We start from the raw sequence: 13,346 nt of genomic DNA, 5'->3' as shown, positions 1-13,346 counted from the left end.
GTAATAAAAAAACTAAAGCACCATCCATATGGTTCAAATATAAATAGTGTTAAAATCAGTCAAATAAAATTAGCAAGTGAATTTCAAAATATTTAGCTAGAAGTGAAACAAATAGTTTTAGCTTAATTCAAACTAAAACTTAATTAGGGGAATTAAAATAAATAAAAAGCCTTAATAGTTACAATCGATGACATTCAAGTGTTGAAATCAGTCAAATAAATTTAGCCAGTGATGATCTATAACTTCGAAATATTTAGCTAGAAGTGAAACAAATAGTTTTATCTTAATTTAACCCTTAACTGCATAGCGTATCATATTTGATATATCGTATATTTATGATACTGCTGGGGACATCTATGAAAGAGTTTACGATTTTTATGACACTCATTTGTGACAGTATGCATTCCAGCATATTATACATATTTATCTTGTTTACGTTCAATATTGTACTTTGAGAGAGCCTAGTACTCATTGATCATTTTGGACACTCATAAAATTTTTAGGGGCAATTCAACTATTCCTACTGATTTATTATCCCTACAGAATCCATATGATTTGTTCAAATATTTTTTTGATGATGAGTTGATAAATCATATGGTAGATCAATCTCTATTACACTCGGTACAGAAAAACCCCAATAAACCAGCGATACTTTCTCTAAAATCATTTCAAAAATACTTAGGAATTATCATTTTCTCATCTGTTACATGTGTTTATAATAAGGGATCTCTTGCATCCGATTTTAGGAAATTATATGGTGAAAGCAACTATGGGAGTTAATAAGTTTGAAGTCATTCGTTTGGATTTTTTTCATTCTTTTTCTGTGAATTTTTTGAAATTCATGCAGTTAAGAGTTAAATTAAAACTTAATTAGGGGAATTAAAATAAATAGAAAGCCTCAATAGTTCAAATTGACGACCTTCAAGTATGATTTTATTGTGCTAAATGTTTTTTTCACTGCATTATTTTTAGCTTCTTCCATTATTGATCCAGTTCCTAATATAGTAAAGGGAGTTTCCAGCTCAATATCCAATGCTACAACAACATTCGGGGGTTCTCTCTGAAGTTCAGTGAAATCATATGCTAATTCAAACTTCTCGAGTAGTTTTTTCAGTCCTTCTTCATTCTCATCTTTCAGAAACTTAAAAAAATTTTTTTTTAGAATTGTGTTGAAGGAAAACATTTTGAAACTCAAGAAAATTCAAATTACTTACTCTATGGATATCAGATATGGAGAGATTCAACTTCTTCATTATTAATTTGAAACAATTAGGAAAATCTATTATTTTTGTACTTTTATTTGAAACAACCTTGAAGGGTTGACGTCTTAAATATTCATGTATAGCCTCTTGATCCGGAAGACTATTGTCGAAAACATTATTAGAAACCACATAATTTGGTATAATTTGTTTGATTCTAAAACAAGTGTATTTAAAACTAAGTATATAATATATATTTGTATTAACACTTTGGCGGCCACAGTGGTTACAAATGACCGACGGTGAAAAGTTCAGTCAGGCTATGACAGCCTTCCCGATCTCAATCGAAAGGTTTGTATGTTCATCACTCTTATTACGACAAATAGCATAGTTCAGATGAATATGATGCGAGTCTTAACTTGCAAGAATGACCGCTGTCTATAAGTTGGAATAATATTTCTACAAATTGCACAGAGGTCATCAGTGAATCAATTGAAAAATAATGAAAAACATTTTTTGGACATTTTTCATCGAATGAACTTGGCCGCGAAAGTGTTCAAATAAATTTTTAAATTCTCACTTTTCTAGCATTAATTTAGCTGCCAATTGTTTAGCTTGCTTCTTTGTTTTTGCTATAGCTTGAGTTTTTATTGAATCTATTTCACATTCATAAGTAAATTGCCTACAATGAGGAGGCCCTACATCAGATATTTCATGAAATATTGGTAGAGGAATTTTGTTATCAACACAGATCTCCTGTAAGCAACCTGAAACAATCATAGAATCTACAATATTAAACTAAAGAAAATTAATAATGATTCAAAACTCACCAATACTATTGACACATCCTTCATTTGGATTCTCTGGCTCATTTCTATGCAAATTTGGTTGAAAGTTTGGTGGTTCATCATGAATATCGTAAATGCCCATTCTATCCAATATTTGAAGGGCACTGGAAGCTGCACTATGTTTAGCCACTTGTTTTGACCTGGAAATTAATGGCAATTGACAAACTTCATGCAAATATTTCATTCAATATTCGGTTTTGCTAATATAAGTTGTACTAATCTTCTCCATTATCAATATCCAATCTATTTTTAGTCTCAAAAGATATTTTGAGACTATTTGAATTTGTTAACTGTTTTTTTCATTTTTTTTCTCTTTGATGTTTTTTTTTTCTCTAGGGTTAAACATTTTTGTTGTTGTTTGTATTATATCTTAAGAATTATATAATGCTGTATATCTTGGAAAATTGGCTCTGCCGTTTGTAATAAATAAATAAATAAATTACCTTCCAACTCCAAGAGCTGAAATGCCTGCAACATAAACTTTATAGTGAAACTCGTTCTCATGGGTTCCACATCTGCTTAATATCAAATTATACTCTGGAGCTGAAATTTTTTTCTTCACTGTATATTCCTGTAATAACATTGCTGGAGTTTTGGTATTTTTCGACATTTTGAAATTTATGGTAAGTATATCTGCAAAAAAAATGAAACAATTGAATTGAAAAACTCCATAGAATTCTGATGGGAATTCCAAAAACAGTGGTTTCTCACTAATATGGGAAATATTGTGCTGAAGAAAGTAAATGATTATGAATAAAACATCATGATATACCTAAATATCTCAACGACAGTTAATCGACAACAAATTCCAATAGACTTAAAATTGAGGTTCAGAACACCCACCATACATATTATAATTATATGGATTTCAATTTTATGTGATCAACTATTTCTGTGTTGTTACTATGAAAAATGAATAAGTGCTACAAATTCATTATTATTATTTTGTAAATTATGAAAACATTCCGCAAGCACCAATGGTGGATCCGCTATAACAATATGCAGGATGCTTAAGGATTAATTCCAAAGGATCAATTATTCAATGAAAAATAACTTAAATTCTGGTAATATACCTACCAAAAATAACTTAGTTGAAAATAATGAAAAAATTTTCATATACTCCTAACGTCAGTAGAAGTTCAATAATTAAAAAAATACCGCTTTTTTCAGAAGGCTTTGTTAGTCTATTCGTACGGCACAGTCTTGTTTATCCTTCAGAGAAATGGTGGAACAGTGTACTCAGACAACCTTTTCCTGACTTATACCCTCATAAAACGTTTCAGATGCATAATAAAATATTGATATTAATATATTATATTTAGTGATCAATATCAATACAGAAGGTTGATAAGATTCAAGATTCACATTTGAAGTTAATCGATTTTCAAATGTATATACAGACTAAAGAAGATAATTAAAGAGGTTATCAGTCTATAGTCTATTCAATACTCTTTTCTTTTTCTTCTAATCTGAAACCAGTGTAACCAGTAAAGTATTCCCGATTCAAGGGTAGGCTGCGCCCTCTATATCATTCGTTTTCAAGTGTAGGTAAAATCATTGTAAACAAAAGTATTCCGTGATTTGATTATTTGTGATATTTATTCAAGAAAAAAATATGATGAACAATGAATATAGTTTTTTCTCAGTTCAAGCGAGTATTTCCGCTATTTATAAGCAACTACAAAAAATATATTCATATAATAGTACCTAATAGCAATAGCAATCACGCAACATACAACACATGCAATATAAATATTCATCAATGGTACAATTTTATAAATGATAATAACGAAATATTTTCCTTTGAGCACCTAGGTGTGTCATATCTGTATGTGCAGTATAAATCAATAAAAATGTTTTGCATTAATCACTATCACACCTAAAGAAAACGAAAAAAACTTCTTCTTCTTCTTGGCGTGTCCTATCCGTTCCGGACGTTGGCAATCAACATGGCAAGCTTTATCTTGTTCGCTGCGTTCCTAAAAAGTTGTATGGATGTCTGGCCAAACCACTTCCTGAGATTGTGCAACCATGAATGTCTTCTTCTACCCGGTCCCCTCCTGCCTTCCACTTTTCCCTGTATTATCAACTGCAGTACTTGATATTTGCTGTTCCTCATGACGTGTCCGAAGTACTGAAGCTTTCGTTGTTTGATGGTAAACACAACTTCCTTGTTTTTTTTCATTCTTTTCAATACTTCTTCATTAGTGATGTGATCTATCCATGATATTCTGCGATAAGTCCACATTTCGAATGCTTCCAGTCTTTTGAGCAGTGCGTCAGTGAGGGTCCAAGCTTCAACTCTGTAGAACAGTACTGAGAACACAGCAATAGACGGACTTTCAAGGAAATGCTAAGTTCCCTGTTAATAAACAAGCTTCTCAGATTCAGGAATGCTGATCCTGCTTTTTCTATACGGCTGCGGATTTCAGTGATTTGTTCCCAGTTGGAATTTACTATAGTGCCAAGGTAATTGTATTTTTCCACACGTTCAATAGGCTTATTTCCTACTTTTAGGATACTAGGTGGTGCAATTTTCTTACTCACGATCATATATTTGGTCTTAGAAGTATTGAGTTTCAATCCGAAATCTTCACTGATCTGGTTAATCCTATTCACAAGAAACTGAAGTTCATCGATCCCACTTGCTAGCACCACTGTATCATCGGCAAATCTGATATTATTAATTATTTTACCATTCATTTTGATGCCCATCTCCATTCCTTGCAATGCCAAATTAAATATTCTACCGGAGTAAATGTTGAATAACGTAGGAGAGAGAATGCAACCCTGCCGAACGCTTTTTTGTATTTTGATATCGTCGGTGTATTCATTTCGAATCCTGACCCTTGCAGTTTGTCTCCAATATAGGTTGGATATAATTCTAATATCCTTCCCATCTATTCCAGTTTCCTTGAGTATATTGATCAACCTGCTGTGCTCCACCTTATCGAAAGCCTTAGAGTAATCAAGGAAGCACATATATATCATACATCGTGCCCTACATCTCTGCATCTCTGTACCAGCACCTGGAGCCGAAAAAAAACTAGTGAAACTTTTTTCATGTGAAATTCCCTCATCATTGAATACAACTCATCAAAATAATCTCATATACCTGAAGTTGTTTACATATATTTTATATATATTAGTCATTTTACTTTTTTCTCCAACAATTATTTTTTTTTTTAGGAATCGAAGTGCCCTTTGTTGAAGAATACACATATATGTTATCTTTCAAAAAATATTATTTTTTTGATAACAAAAGGCTAAATTAACAATGGTACACGAAACAGGCTAACAAACAAATAATAGTGCACCGGCTAATCTTGAAATACAAAATGTCTACTTCTGAAACGTTAGCTTATAGTTTAATCTGTTATGTCGTTTATGTAATTTTCTAGTAGGGCTAGAGGAATGACTAAATAGGATGGTTACATAATATATTGGTGAATTTTTCCAAAAAAAAATTTTTTTTCAATAAATTGGTAATATCCACAAATTCTATTGTTTATTCGAATCCTTATTGGGAGTATTGCTATTATTTTAATATTTGCATAGTCTAAAATAATCAATTCAATTCGAAATATTCGTGCGGGGACATGACAGAGGAATGACTTTTTGGAAGTAAAATACGAAATAGAATTGTAATATGTATATTATTTTTTATTATTTTGTTGTTCAAACCCCAAACAGTTTCCAATGTATCGTACTTATTCCATAGTCGTAATCATGGTAAAATAGATACCAATTAATAAATCGGCAGTTACTGGTAAAATGATAGTATGCGTAGAATGACCCATATATTATCTCTAAAACGAACAGTTGTTCTATACGACTTAAATCTGGACCAACCTGAATTCTTACACTCGCGGGGGAGAAAGATTTTACTGTCTGCCAGGTCGAAGGAACCGACGTATCGGTCTGCCTTCAGAAGTGTAAACTTATTAAACTACAAAGAAGAATATATATGAATTTCAAGTTCTCTAAAATACTTTTGAAATTTTTTTTTATTTTGAAAATTTCTGCTACCACTTCATCACCGCGATAATCGTCTACCGTTTTGTTTTTGAATAGCTATAAGAGTGTATTTTGACGTATCAAAACGGCAGCTTCCCTAAAATATTTTTTTGTTCATAAAATTTTCACACCAGTCGCTCCTGAGCTAGCTGAGGAAATGATGTATTCAACTCAAAATAATCGAAAACAAAGTGCAAAAATAAAACTTTATTAAACACAAATTAAAATCGTATTATATATATATATATAGGCAAATCGGTAACAATCACAATAAAATAGGATAATATACACACAATTCAGTAATGTTTATAATGTTTGTGATCATGCTTATGCCCATGATGATGCTTATGACCGTGCTTATGTTTATGATCATCATGATGTTTGTGCCCATGATGATGATTGTGCTTGTGACCATGGTGATGATTGTGCTTGTGATCGTGGTCGTGTTTATGACCATGTTTATGATAAGCATCATGTTTGTGGTCGTGATGATGCTTATGTTCATGTTTGTTACTGTGATGATGATCGTGTTTGTGATCCTGCTTGTGTTCGTGCTTGTGGATAGCTTCGTGATTGTGATGGTGATCACCACTATGTTTGTGTTTGTGATCATGTTTGTGTGCATGCTTGTGCATTCCCTCTTCCTCGTGCTGGTGTGCATGGTGATGATTGTGATCTTGTTTGTGTTTATGATGGTGTTCCTGTTTATGACTGTGTTTATGCAAATGCTTGTGCTGGTGGTAATGGATTTCCGCATGCTCTTCTTCTCCATGATGAGAGTGATCGAATTCGTGAAGGGAATATGGTTCACTTTTTTTGTGGAAGCTACGTGTTTCTATTGTTTCCAGTTGATGTGGTCCATTGTAGTTGAAACTAGTGGATGCTTTGTATTGTTTGAATCCCGATGTGCTCCCTAAAATACATTAATTCAATTGAGATCCTTCACGTTATTTCGATTGGAAATTTGATACTACAATGTATTTCAAGATATCAACTATGAATAATACAACAGGTAGTAATTGTTGGATGATGCGTTCAATACATAATTTATAGCATAAGCTGCTAAGGTAAGATGATCTTTTTTGAAGTACATATGAAGATGAATTTTTTTGTAAGTAACTTGGGACAAGTTACAATCTATAGTTATGTTATGTATTATAAAATACCATCATCTATAGAAGGAGATTAGGTGACTTGGGTGAATATTTTTTTTACGAATCTCATAAAACTCTTAATATTTCGAATATTTTTCTTGATATCATTCACTTGAACCTTTAGTATAGGAATATCTTTTATATGACAAAAGACGAATTAATAACAGAATGAAAGTTGTCTTACATAAATAGAGGAAAAAGAATAAACAGAGAGATCAGTGTGGAACATAAATTGCAAAGGCGGACCTGTATTGGTGTTACATCAGGAGCTATACAACTCCCACAGCAGCGCTTGAGTCTATACTTGATCTGCCTCCTTTAAACGTTTACATGTGAAGAAATGTATCATATGGGCATATATTGAATCAATTAATATCAATTCTCTTGGCAAAACCAACGGATGTAATGTTAACTATCTTCGATTTCTAACTACTTTTTGAAACGGTCATTGATGACCGTCTCACTCAATGAACTTCGTAAATCGCTTGACTAAAAGGTCCTTCAAATGGTATACTACTGATAGATCAAAATCAGAGAGAGTATCAGAGACAGGCACAGGTATTGGGGTATATGGGCCTAAAACGAGTATCTCTAGATCCCCGGGAAGTGAGCCCTCTATCTTGCAAACCGAGACACTAGCTGTCTATACATGCGTTTAAGGGTGTCTCGATAGAAACCTCAAAGGGGCGCGTACTTACATTAAGGACAACCAGATCACGCTCAGGTTCCTGTAATCATATAGCCAGGGGTCTTTGCTAACATGGGAGTGGCGTAATACCATAAATCAACTCACCAAAGGCAATGAAGTAACTCTACTATGGATACCAGGGCATTGTGTTATTGAAGAAAACGAAAAAGCCGATAAACTTGAGAAAAGGGCATCAAGGTTAACAGCTATTGGTTCCGAGTCTTTCTGTAGCCTTAGAAACAATGGGAGTGGGACAATAGAAAAACCTCCTGGAGAAAAATCCCTGGTGCTGCTCAGGCAAAAAAATTTGTGAAGCTTTCACCGACCTTTACCAGGAAGCTCTTGTTGCTACCATAAACTGAGCTTCGGGTAATGATGGGACTACTGCGAGGACACTGTTGGTGCAAATACCTTTTGTACTGCATTGGTAAGTCAGCAGCAGAGATTTGCAGGTTCTGTGGAAAGGAGGTAGAAACAGCCGAACACATAGTGACTGTCCTAAGAATCATTAATATGGGAAAGTTATAGTTCTGGTTATAGCTCATAAGTATGTTGTCGGTTTCATTGAAAGTATCGACGACCTACTTGGGTTTGTATGAATAGATAAAGAACATGGTGAGAACAAAAGATCAATTTGGTCGCAGTTCTCGGAAGGCTAATAGAGCCGCAACGACCCTGATTCAGTAAATAATAATAGTAGTGGTTTTTTTTTTTTTTACACGCATCTCTCGGGAAAAGACTGAGCTTATAACGCCCTTTCAAGCGCCCCGAGATGAATTTAGAAGAAATCGGTTTGTGCGTGTCTTAAACTGCTGTAAGTTGTAACCAAGGGGGAATACATCTTGAGGTAGGGTATTCCATAGCCTTGCAGTTCGGTAAAGAAAAGCCTTCTGATACACCGATGTCCTAGCTGTAGAAAGATGCATGACAAACTGGTGACTATTATCGGCTTGCCTTGTTCGTTGATCAAATTGAGCCCCTGGAGGAATCATGGAGGCAATGGCGGCAGAACACCTTCCGTGGTAGTATCTGTAAAAAAGGCAGTGTGGAGTCAATTTACTTACCAATAAAGTTATTTCCTTTGTAGTCATCATCTCGATTTATCTCATCGGCCAGTAGAGTTTGCGGATCTTTAAAATTCTCATAATTCGAACTTGCGCTTCCACGTGATGAATAAATGGATGCTGCATCAGCGTGAGAGTTGTAATAGCGTGGGGTGTTGTCTTCATATCCTACTACGGCTTGCCCAAACTTGTAAGTTGGATAAACAGCAAGGTACTTGTCATCAGAAACAGACAAACAGTTGTGGTACTCCGTGAAGAAGAATAGGACAATCCCCACAAGTGCCTAGATAATATAAGTGTTCAACCAAATGTGAAAGTATGAATTGATGAAATACAAAAACAAAATAAAAAATCACTAACGTGAAGAGAGCGCTCATTCATTCTTACCCCAATTGAGACCTTGAAGACCGAAGAGCTGTATAAAAGTACTTGTGGTTTCTGAGGGCGCAATTGACGCATGACTTCGCTCAAAAGCTCCTGAGTTAACATCAGGGCTTTCCTAATTTTTCGAGATTCTACTTGAATTTTCCATAGTTCTAATTATGCTATCCACACTTTAGTTTTGAATGGTTATTCTTTATATATGAAAAAAAAATCTGAACTTGATAGAATTTGTAGGTCATCACGAAAATATCTCTTTTACAATATTCTTCTTGAATTTTCTATGATTCTGATATATGTTTGAACTGTTGCACAGAGCTTCACATTGTTATTTCATATCAATACACAAAATATCAACTCCATCGGTTCTGATGTCAAGAAAATTTTGGTTATGCGATCAACATGTTATTTTGCACAAGGTTTGAAATTGTGATTCTACATCTATATGCAGAATTTTATCTTGGTTGAATCTAAAGTTTTGAAAATACTAGTAAAATAATATTTCGAAGGACCATATTTTTTCTACGGAACTACGAATTTTGCCCATTAAGAGATCGAGGTCTGAACTTAAGCTGAAAATTTCAAGTTCTAGGTTTTATTGTCGACATGGTCAGATTTGTTGTACAGAAATATAGAATTTTTTTTGATATTCTTCTTGAATTTAATTTGGTTCTGGTGATGCGATAAACTAGAAAATTCATGAAGTGTGAAATGTTGGTTCTAAAATTATCAGGCAAATAATGTTCGGACTGCCATAGTTGAATTATGTCCAGTCATCAGGAAGATAACCACAACATTCTATTTTTTCTTCAACTCCCTACTACCGATCATTCCTCTAACAATATCTAATCCACCGATGAGTTCTCCATTTATATACAGTTGCGGATAAGTTGGCCAATCTATTTCTGAACCTTTCCTAAAAATTTTAAATTTTCAAGGAACGATTAAAACTTATGTAATTTATGAATTGTCATAGTATATCCAAAGTCACTTGAAGGAAGCCAGAATGTTTTCATTACACAAGGGTTTTCTAAGTTACCAGAATTCATTAGGAGCCAAGGTATTTATTGCCTAACAATACTTTCAAGTAAACCCCAGTATTTAGCGGATCTTCTCTGGAACCAGAATGTGTAGATTTGGTTGTTTCTATTGGCTAAAATATTTCACGCTTCACCGCATGCTGATTTGGCTTCTTTCATTGACTGTAGCTGTCACTCTTTTATTATATTTCTAATGATTCGCATATACTAGTGTGGTACGTAGATTAATAAAATGTTGTTATTTTTGTTCTGTAACTGATTTTTTTCAATTTGGATGAAGTATATTCAAACTCACTTGAATAGGCCAGAATATTTCTAATATTCAAAAGGGTCAGCAGGGAATTTATTATATCAATAATCATTTTCAATAGATCCCAGTATGCTAGTTGATCACCATATGGAATAGTATGTGTCGATTTGGTCACTTTCATTGCCTGAAATAGTACACGTGCTGCCACGTGGCAATTTGATCGCCTTTATTGGTGGGGTTTGTGCTTATACTTATAACTAGTTTTGGGAGTTTTTGATAGCTGTTAGAGCAGTTTTATTTCGATCGAACACCGACGAAAGATTCTACAGTCACCAAGAAAGGGGACAAGTTTTTAATGAAGGTGATGCCGAACAATTCTGTGACATGTTGAAAAACTGAAGATGAATATTTTGCGTTCAAATCTATTGCTTCAGTTAATCTCAAAGTCGGTAATGATAAGTCAAGTTTCGAAGAAAATGATTTTACATCCTAAGGACCGACATAACACAGAATAAAAGATCTTTGATGGAATATGAAAAGCTCTAGGTGAAATGAACCAATAACATTTCCACTACAATTTCTGATCAATTTTGTCAATGTTGTCAATTCTAATGAATACAGTATCTAAAATTTCTACGAAATTTTTTTCCAACTTAATCACTACATGGATGAGACAACTTGTTCAATCAGCTTCAATTTATTCATTTTTTCGAAATTCGATGCGAGCACTTCTCGCTGAAATATCGAACTTTGTAATGTAAAGGACCTTTTTGGCTTTAACCATCAATATCTCACCAATCAATGATTGCACAGAAAATTTAAGGGAGGTTTTGAAATCTTGAATTAATTCTCTACAAGAAGTACCTAGTTATTGGATTTTCGGAAAGAATTTTTTTTCTTTCTGAGGCTTTTTGGATAATCAAGCGCTGAATTGAAAATATAGAAAAAGCCATCAATGTTAAGTATGCGTTTTACAGTTAAATATCACCACAAGAATCCCAGTGAATTTCATTTCAATCCATGCAGCGGTTTTTTTGTTTCATTCGATCGAATTTTCAACAAATTAAAGAGTGGCATGACATCAAATGAAACCTGGACAAGTGTTTTTTTAGAGTCGTCCAAGTAAAATTGGAATATTGATTATAAATATATTATATGTTATAAAGTCACTTTTGAACTTTGCCTTATATTTTTTGGAAGTATAGCTTTATTTCTGATGAAATTATTATTCTAAATATCAAGAAAAAAAAGTTACTCACCCAAGCTGCCATACTGCTCTACACAAGAAGCCAATAAAATACAGAATGAAAGAACCCATGAACTTGATGTACATTTATACCAACATTTTGCGTTAAGGAGATACTTCCGTTCGACACGAAAAAATTACGTTTTCCTCATTTTCCGATCGATAGATGTGATTACTAAAATCAACTGAACGAAACTTTTTAATTTTAATTGGCGGTCTATCGTTTCATCTTACACCCTGATCGTGATTGATTCAGATTGATTATGCATCGGATTTCATGGTTGGATTGGCAAATATGAATAGAATTTTCCACTTATGGATTAGTTATTCCAAGTCATAGACATAGAGGATAACGATGTTATTCTATTTCTTTGATTAATTTTTTTTTGAATATCTTCGTTTCTGTTTCGATTTAATATAATTTTGATCTTGATGTCTATACCGTTTCAGCGGTCAGTTAAAAAATAAGTAAGCTATGTTTTACGCCACAGATCATCGATTTATATATTTTATAGGTTTTCACTATTATACAGCAACTGGTTTATTTTAGGCAAAAAACCCAGAAGACATTTTTTGTTTGGAATGAAACAAGCTATCGGAAATGAATTTTCAAATGGTAAACAAATAATAAGACATAAAGTTACATCGGAAATAAATTTTAGGGGTTGCGTTTTCCACCCCCGACAACCATGAGGTAAACTGAATAAATTACTGGCTAAGTGTCTTTTTGGTAGTAGAAAACATCAGGTTTATTTCAATATTGTTACTTTTTTGGTGCTTGTGAAAAAAATTGTTATACAAATTTTATGTATCCCCTTTAAGGGGCTGTATCTTAACAAGGGATGCTCTTTATATGAAAGATCCTATCTTTTTTCGATGAGGAATCACCTCCTCAAATGTTTCACACTTATTTAGTCACACCCTGTATACAATATTAATACTTCAAAACATCAAAAAGCAAATAGGTGCAAATAAGGTACAAAACGAGAATTAAGAGAGAGCTTATATGAAGCACCAGAAATAGATAGGTATGCAGAGAATAGACGAAGTTAAATACAGATAACCGTGAAAACATGCAGAATGACGAGTAAAATGCAGTCTGAGATGTCGGCAAAGTGATAATATACCCTATAGGTGCTTTCCAGCCAACGTCAGGAGCTCCTCGGTACAGCTCCGAAGCGTAGCGAAGCGCACTTGTAGTGTTCCAGTAAACAGTTACTTCGCATAAAGTACGAGACAGCTGTAGAACGCTGGTTTGTTTACGTTGAATTTGACAGTTTCGTTTTGGCGCGTTCCACTCATAGCAAGGGCTACTCTACTATGGGCACCAGGGCACTGTGGGGTTGAAGGAAATGAGAGAGCGGATGAGCTTGCAAAAAGTGCATCAAGGTTAAGACCTGCTGGACCTGAGCCTTTCTGTGGGATAGGAAAAGACCAATACAAAGCTGCGGTCCAGCTA

The 13,346-nt window shown here is 33.9% G+C and overlaps 2 protein-coding genes across 3 annotated transcripts; both read right to left on the bottom strand.

Annotated features, from left to right (window-relative positions):
* Nucleotides 1-582: 582 nt before the first annotated feature.
* On the bottom strand, nt 583-3,448 carry LOC123674695 (interferon-inducible double-stranded RNA-dependent protein kinase activator A homolog). Of its 2 annotated transcripts, none has more exons than XM_045609671.1 (6): nt 3,125-3,448; nt 2,491-2,680; nt 2,030-2,187; nt 1,780-1,984; nt 1,215-1,416; nt 583-1,141 (listed from the first exon to the last, which is right to left on the bottom strand). In XM_045609671.1, the coding sequence occupies exons 2-6, from the start codon at nt 2,655-2,657 to the stop codon at nt 899-901; spliced, it is 975 nt and encodes a 324-aa protein (XP_045465627.1). In that variant the 5' UTR covers nt 2,658-2,680; nt 3,125-3,448; the 3' UTR covers nt 583-898. The 2 variants fall into 2 exon arrangements, with proteins under 2 accessions (XP_045465627.1, XP_045465629.1); XM_045609673.1 differs by having other exon boundaries at nt 1,780-1,966.
* A 2,881-nt stretch (nt 3,449-6,329) lies between these two features.
* On the bottom strand, nt 6,330-11,912 carry LOC123675259 (histidine-rich glycoprotein-like). Its single transcript, XM_045610606.1, has 3 exons — nt 11,901-11,912; nt 8,971-9,253; nt 6,330-6,977 (listed from the first exon to the last, which is right to left on the bottom strand). The coding sequence occupies exons 1-3, from the start codon at nt 11,910-11,912 to the stop codon at nt 6,361-6,363; spliced, it is 912 nt and encodes a 303-aa protein (XP_045466562.1). The 3' UTR covers nt 6,330-6,360.
* Between the last annotated feature and the right edge of the window lie 1,434 nt (nt 11,913-13,346).

Source organism: Harmonia axyridis, chromosome 3 (genome assembly GCF_914767665.1).
Source record: "Harmonia axyridis chromosome 3, icHarAxyr1.1, whole genome shotgun sequence".
In the NCBI taxonomy this organism is placed as follows: domain Eukaryota; kingdom Metazoa; phylum Arthropoda; class Insecta; order Coleoptera; family Coccinellidae; genus Harmonia; species Harmonia axyridis.
This window is presented reverse-complemented; position numbering and strand designations above follow the sequence as displayed.

Bases quoted from the DNA above. Each gene is read 5' to 3' on its own strand.
- LOC123674695 (XM_045609671.1), bottom strand. From the start codon at position 2,657: ATGTCGAAAAATACCAAAACTCCAGCAATGTTATTACAGGAATATACA. The intron at 2,188-2,490 runs GTAATTTATTTA...ATTAATTTCCAG, and splicing joins TCAGCTCTTGGAGTTGGAAG to GTCAAAACAAGTGGCTAAAC. The intron at 1,985-2,029 runs GTGAGTTTTGAA...TTAATATTGTAG, and splicing joins AGGATGTGTCAATAGTATTG to ATTCTATGATTGTTTCAGGT.
- LOC123675259 (XM_045610606.1), bottom strand. The intron at 6,978-8,970 runs GTAAGTAAATTG...AATGTATTTTAG, and splicing joins CAAAGGAAATAACTTTATTG to GGAGCACATCGGGATTCAAA.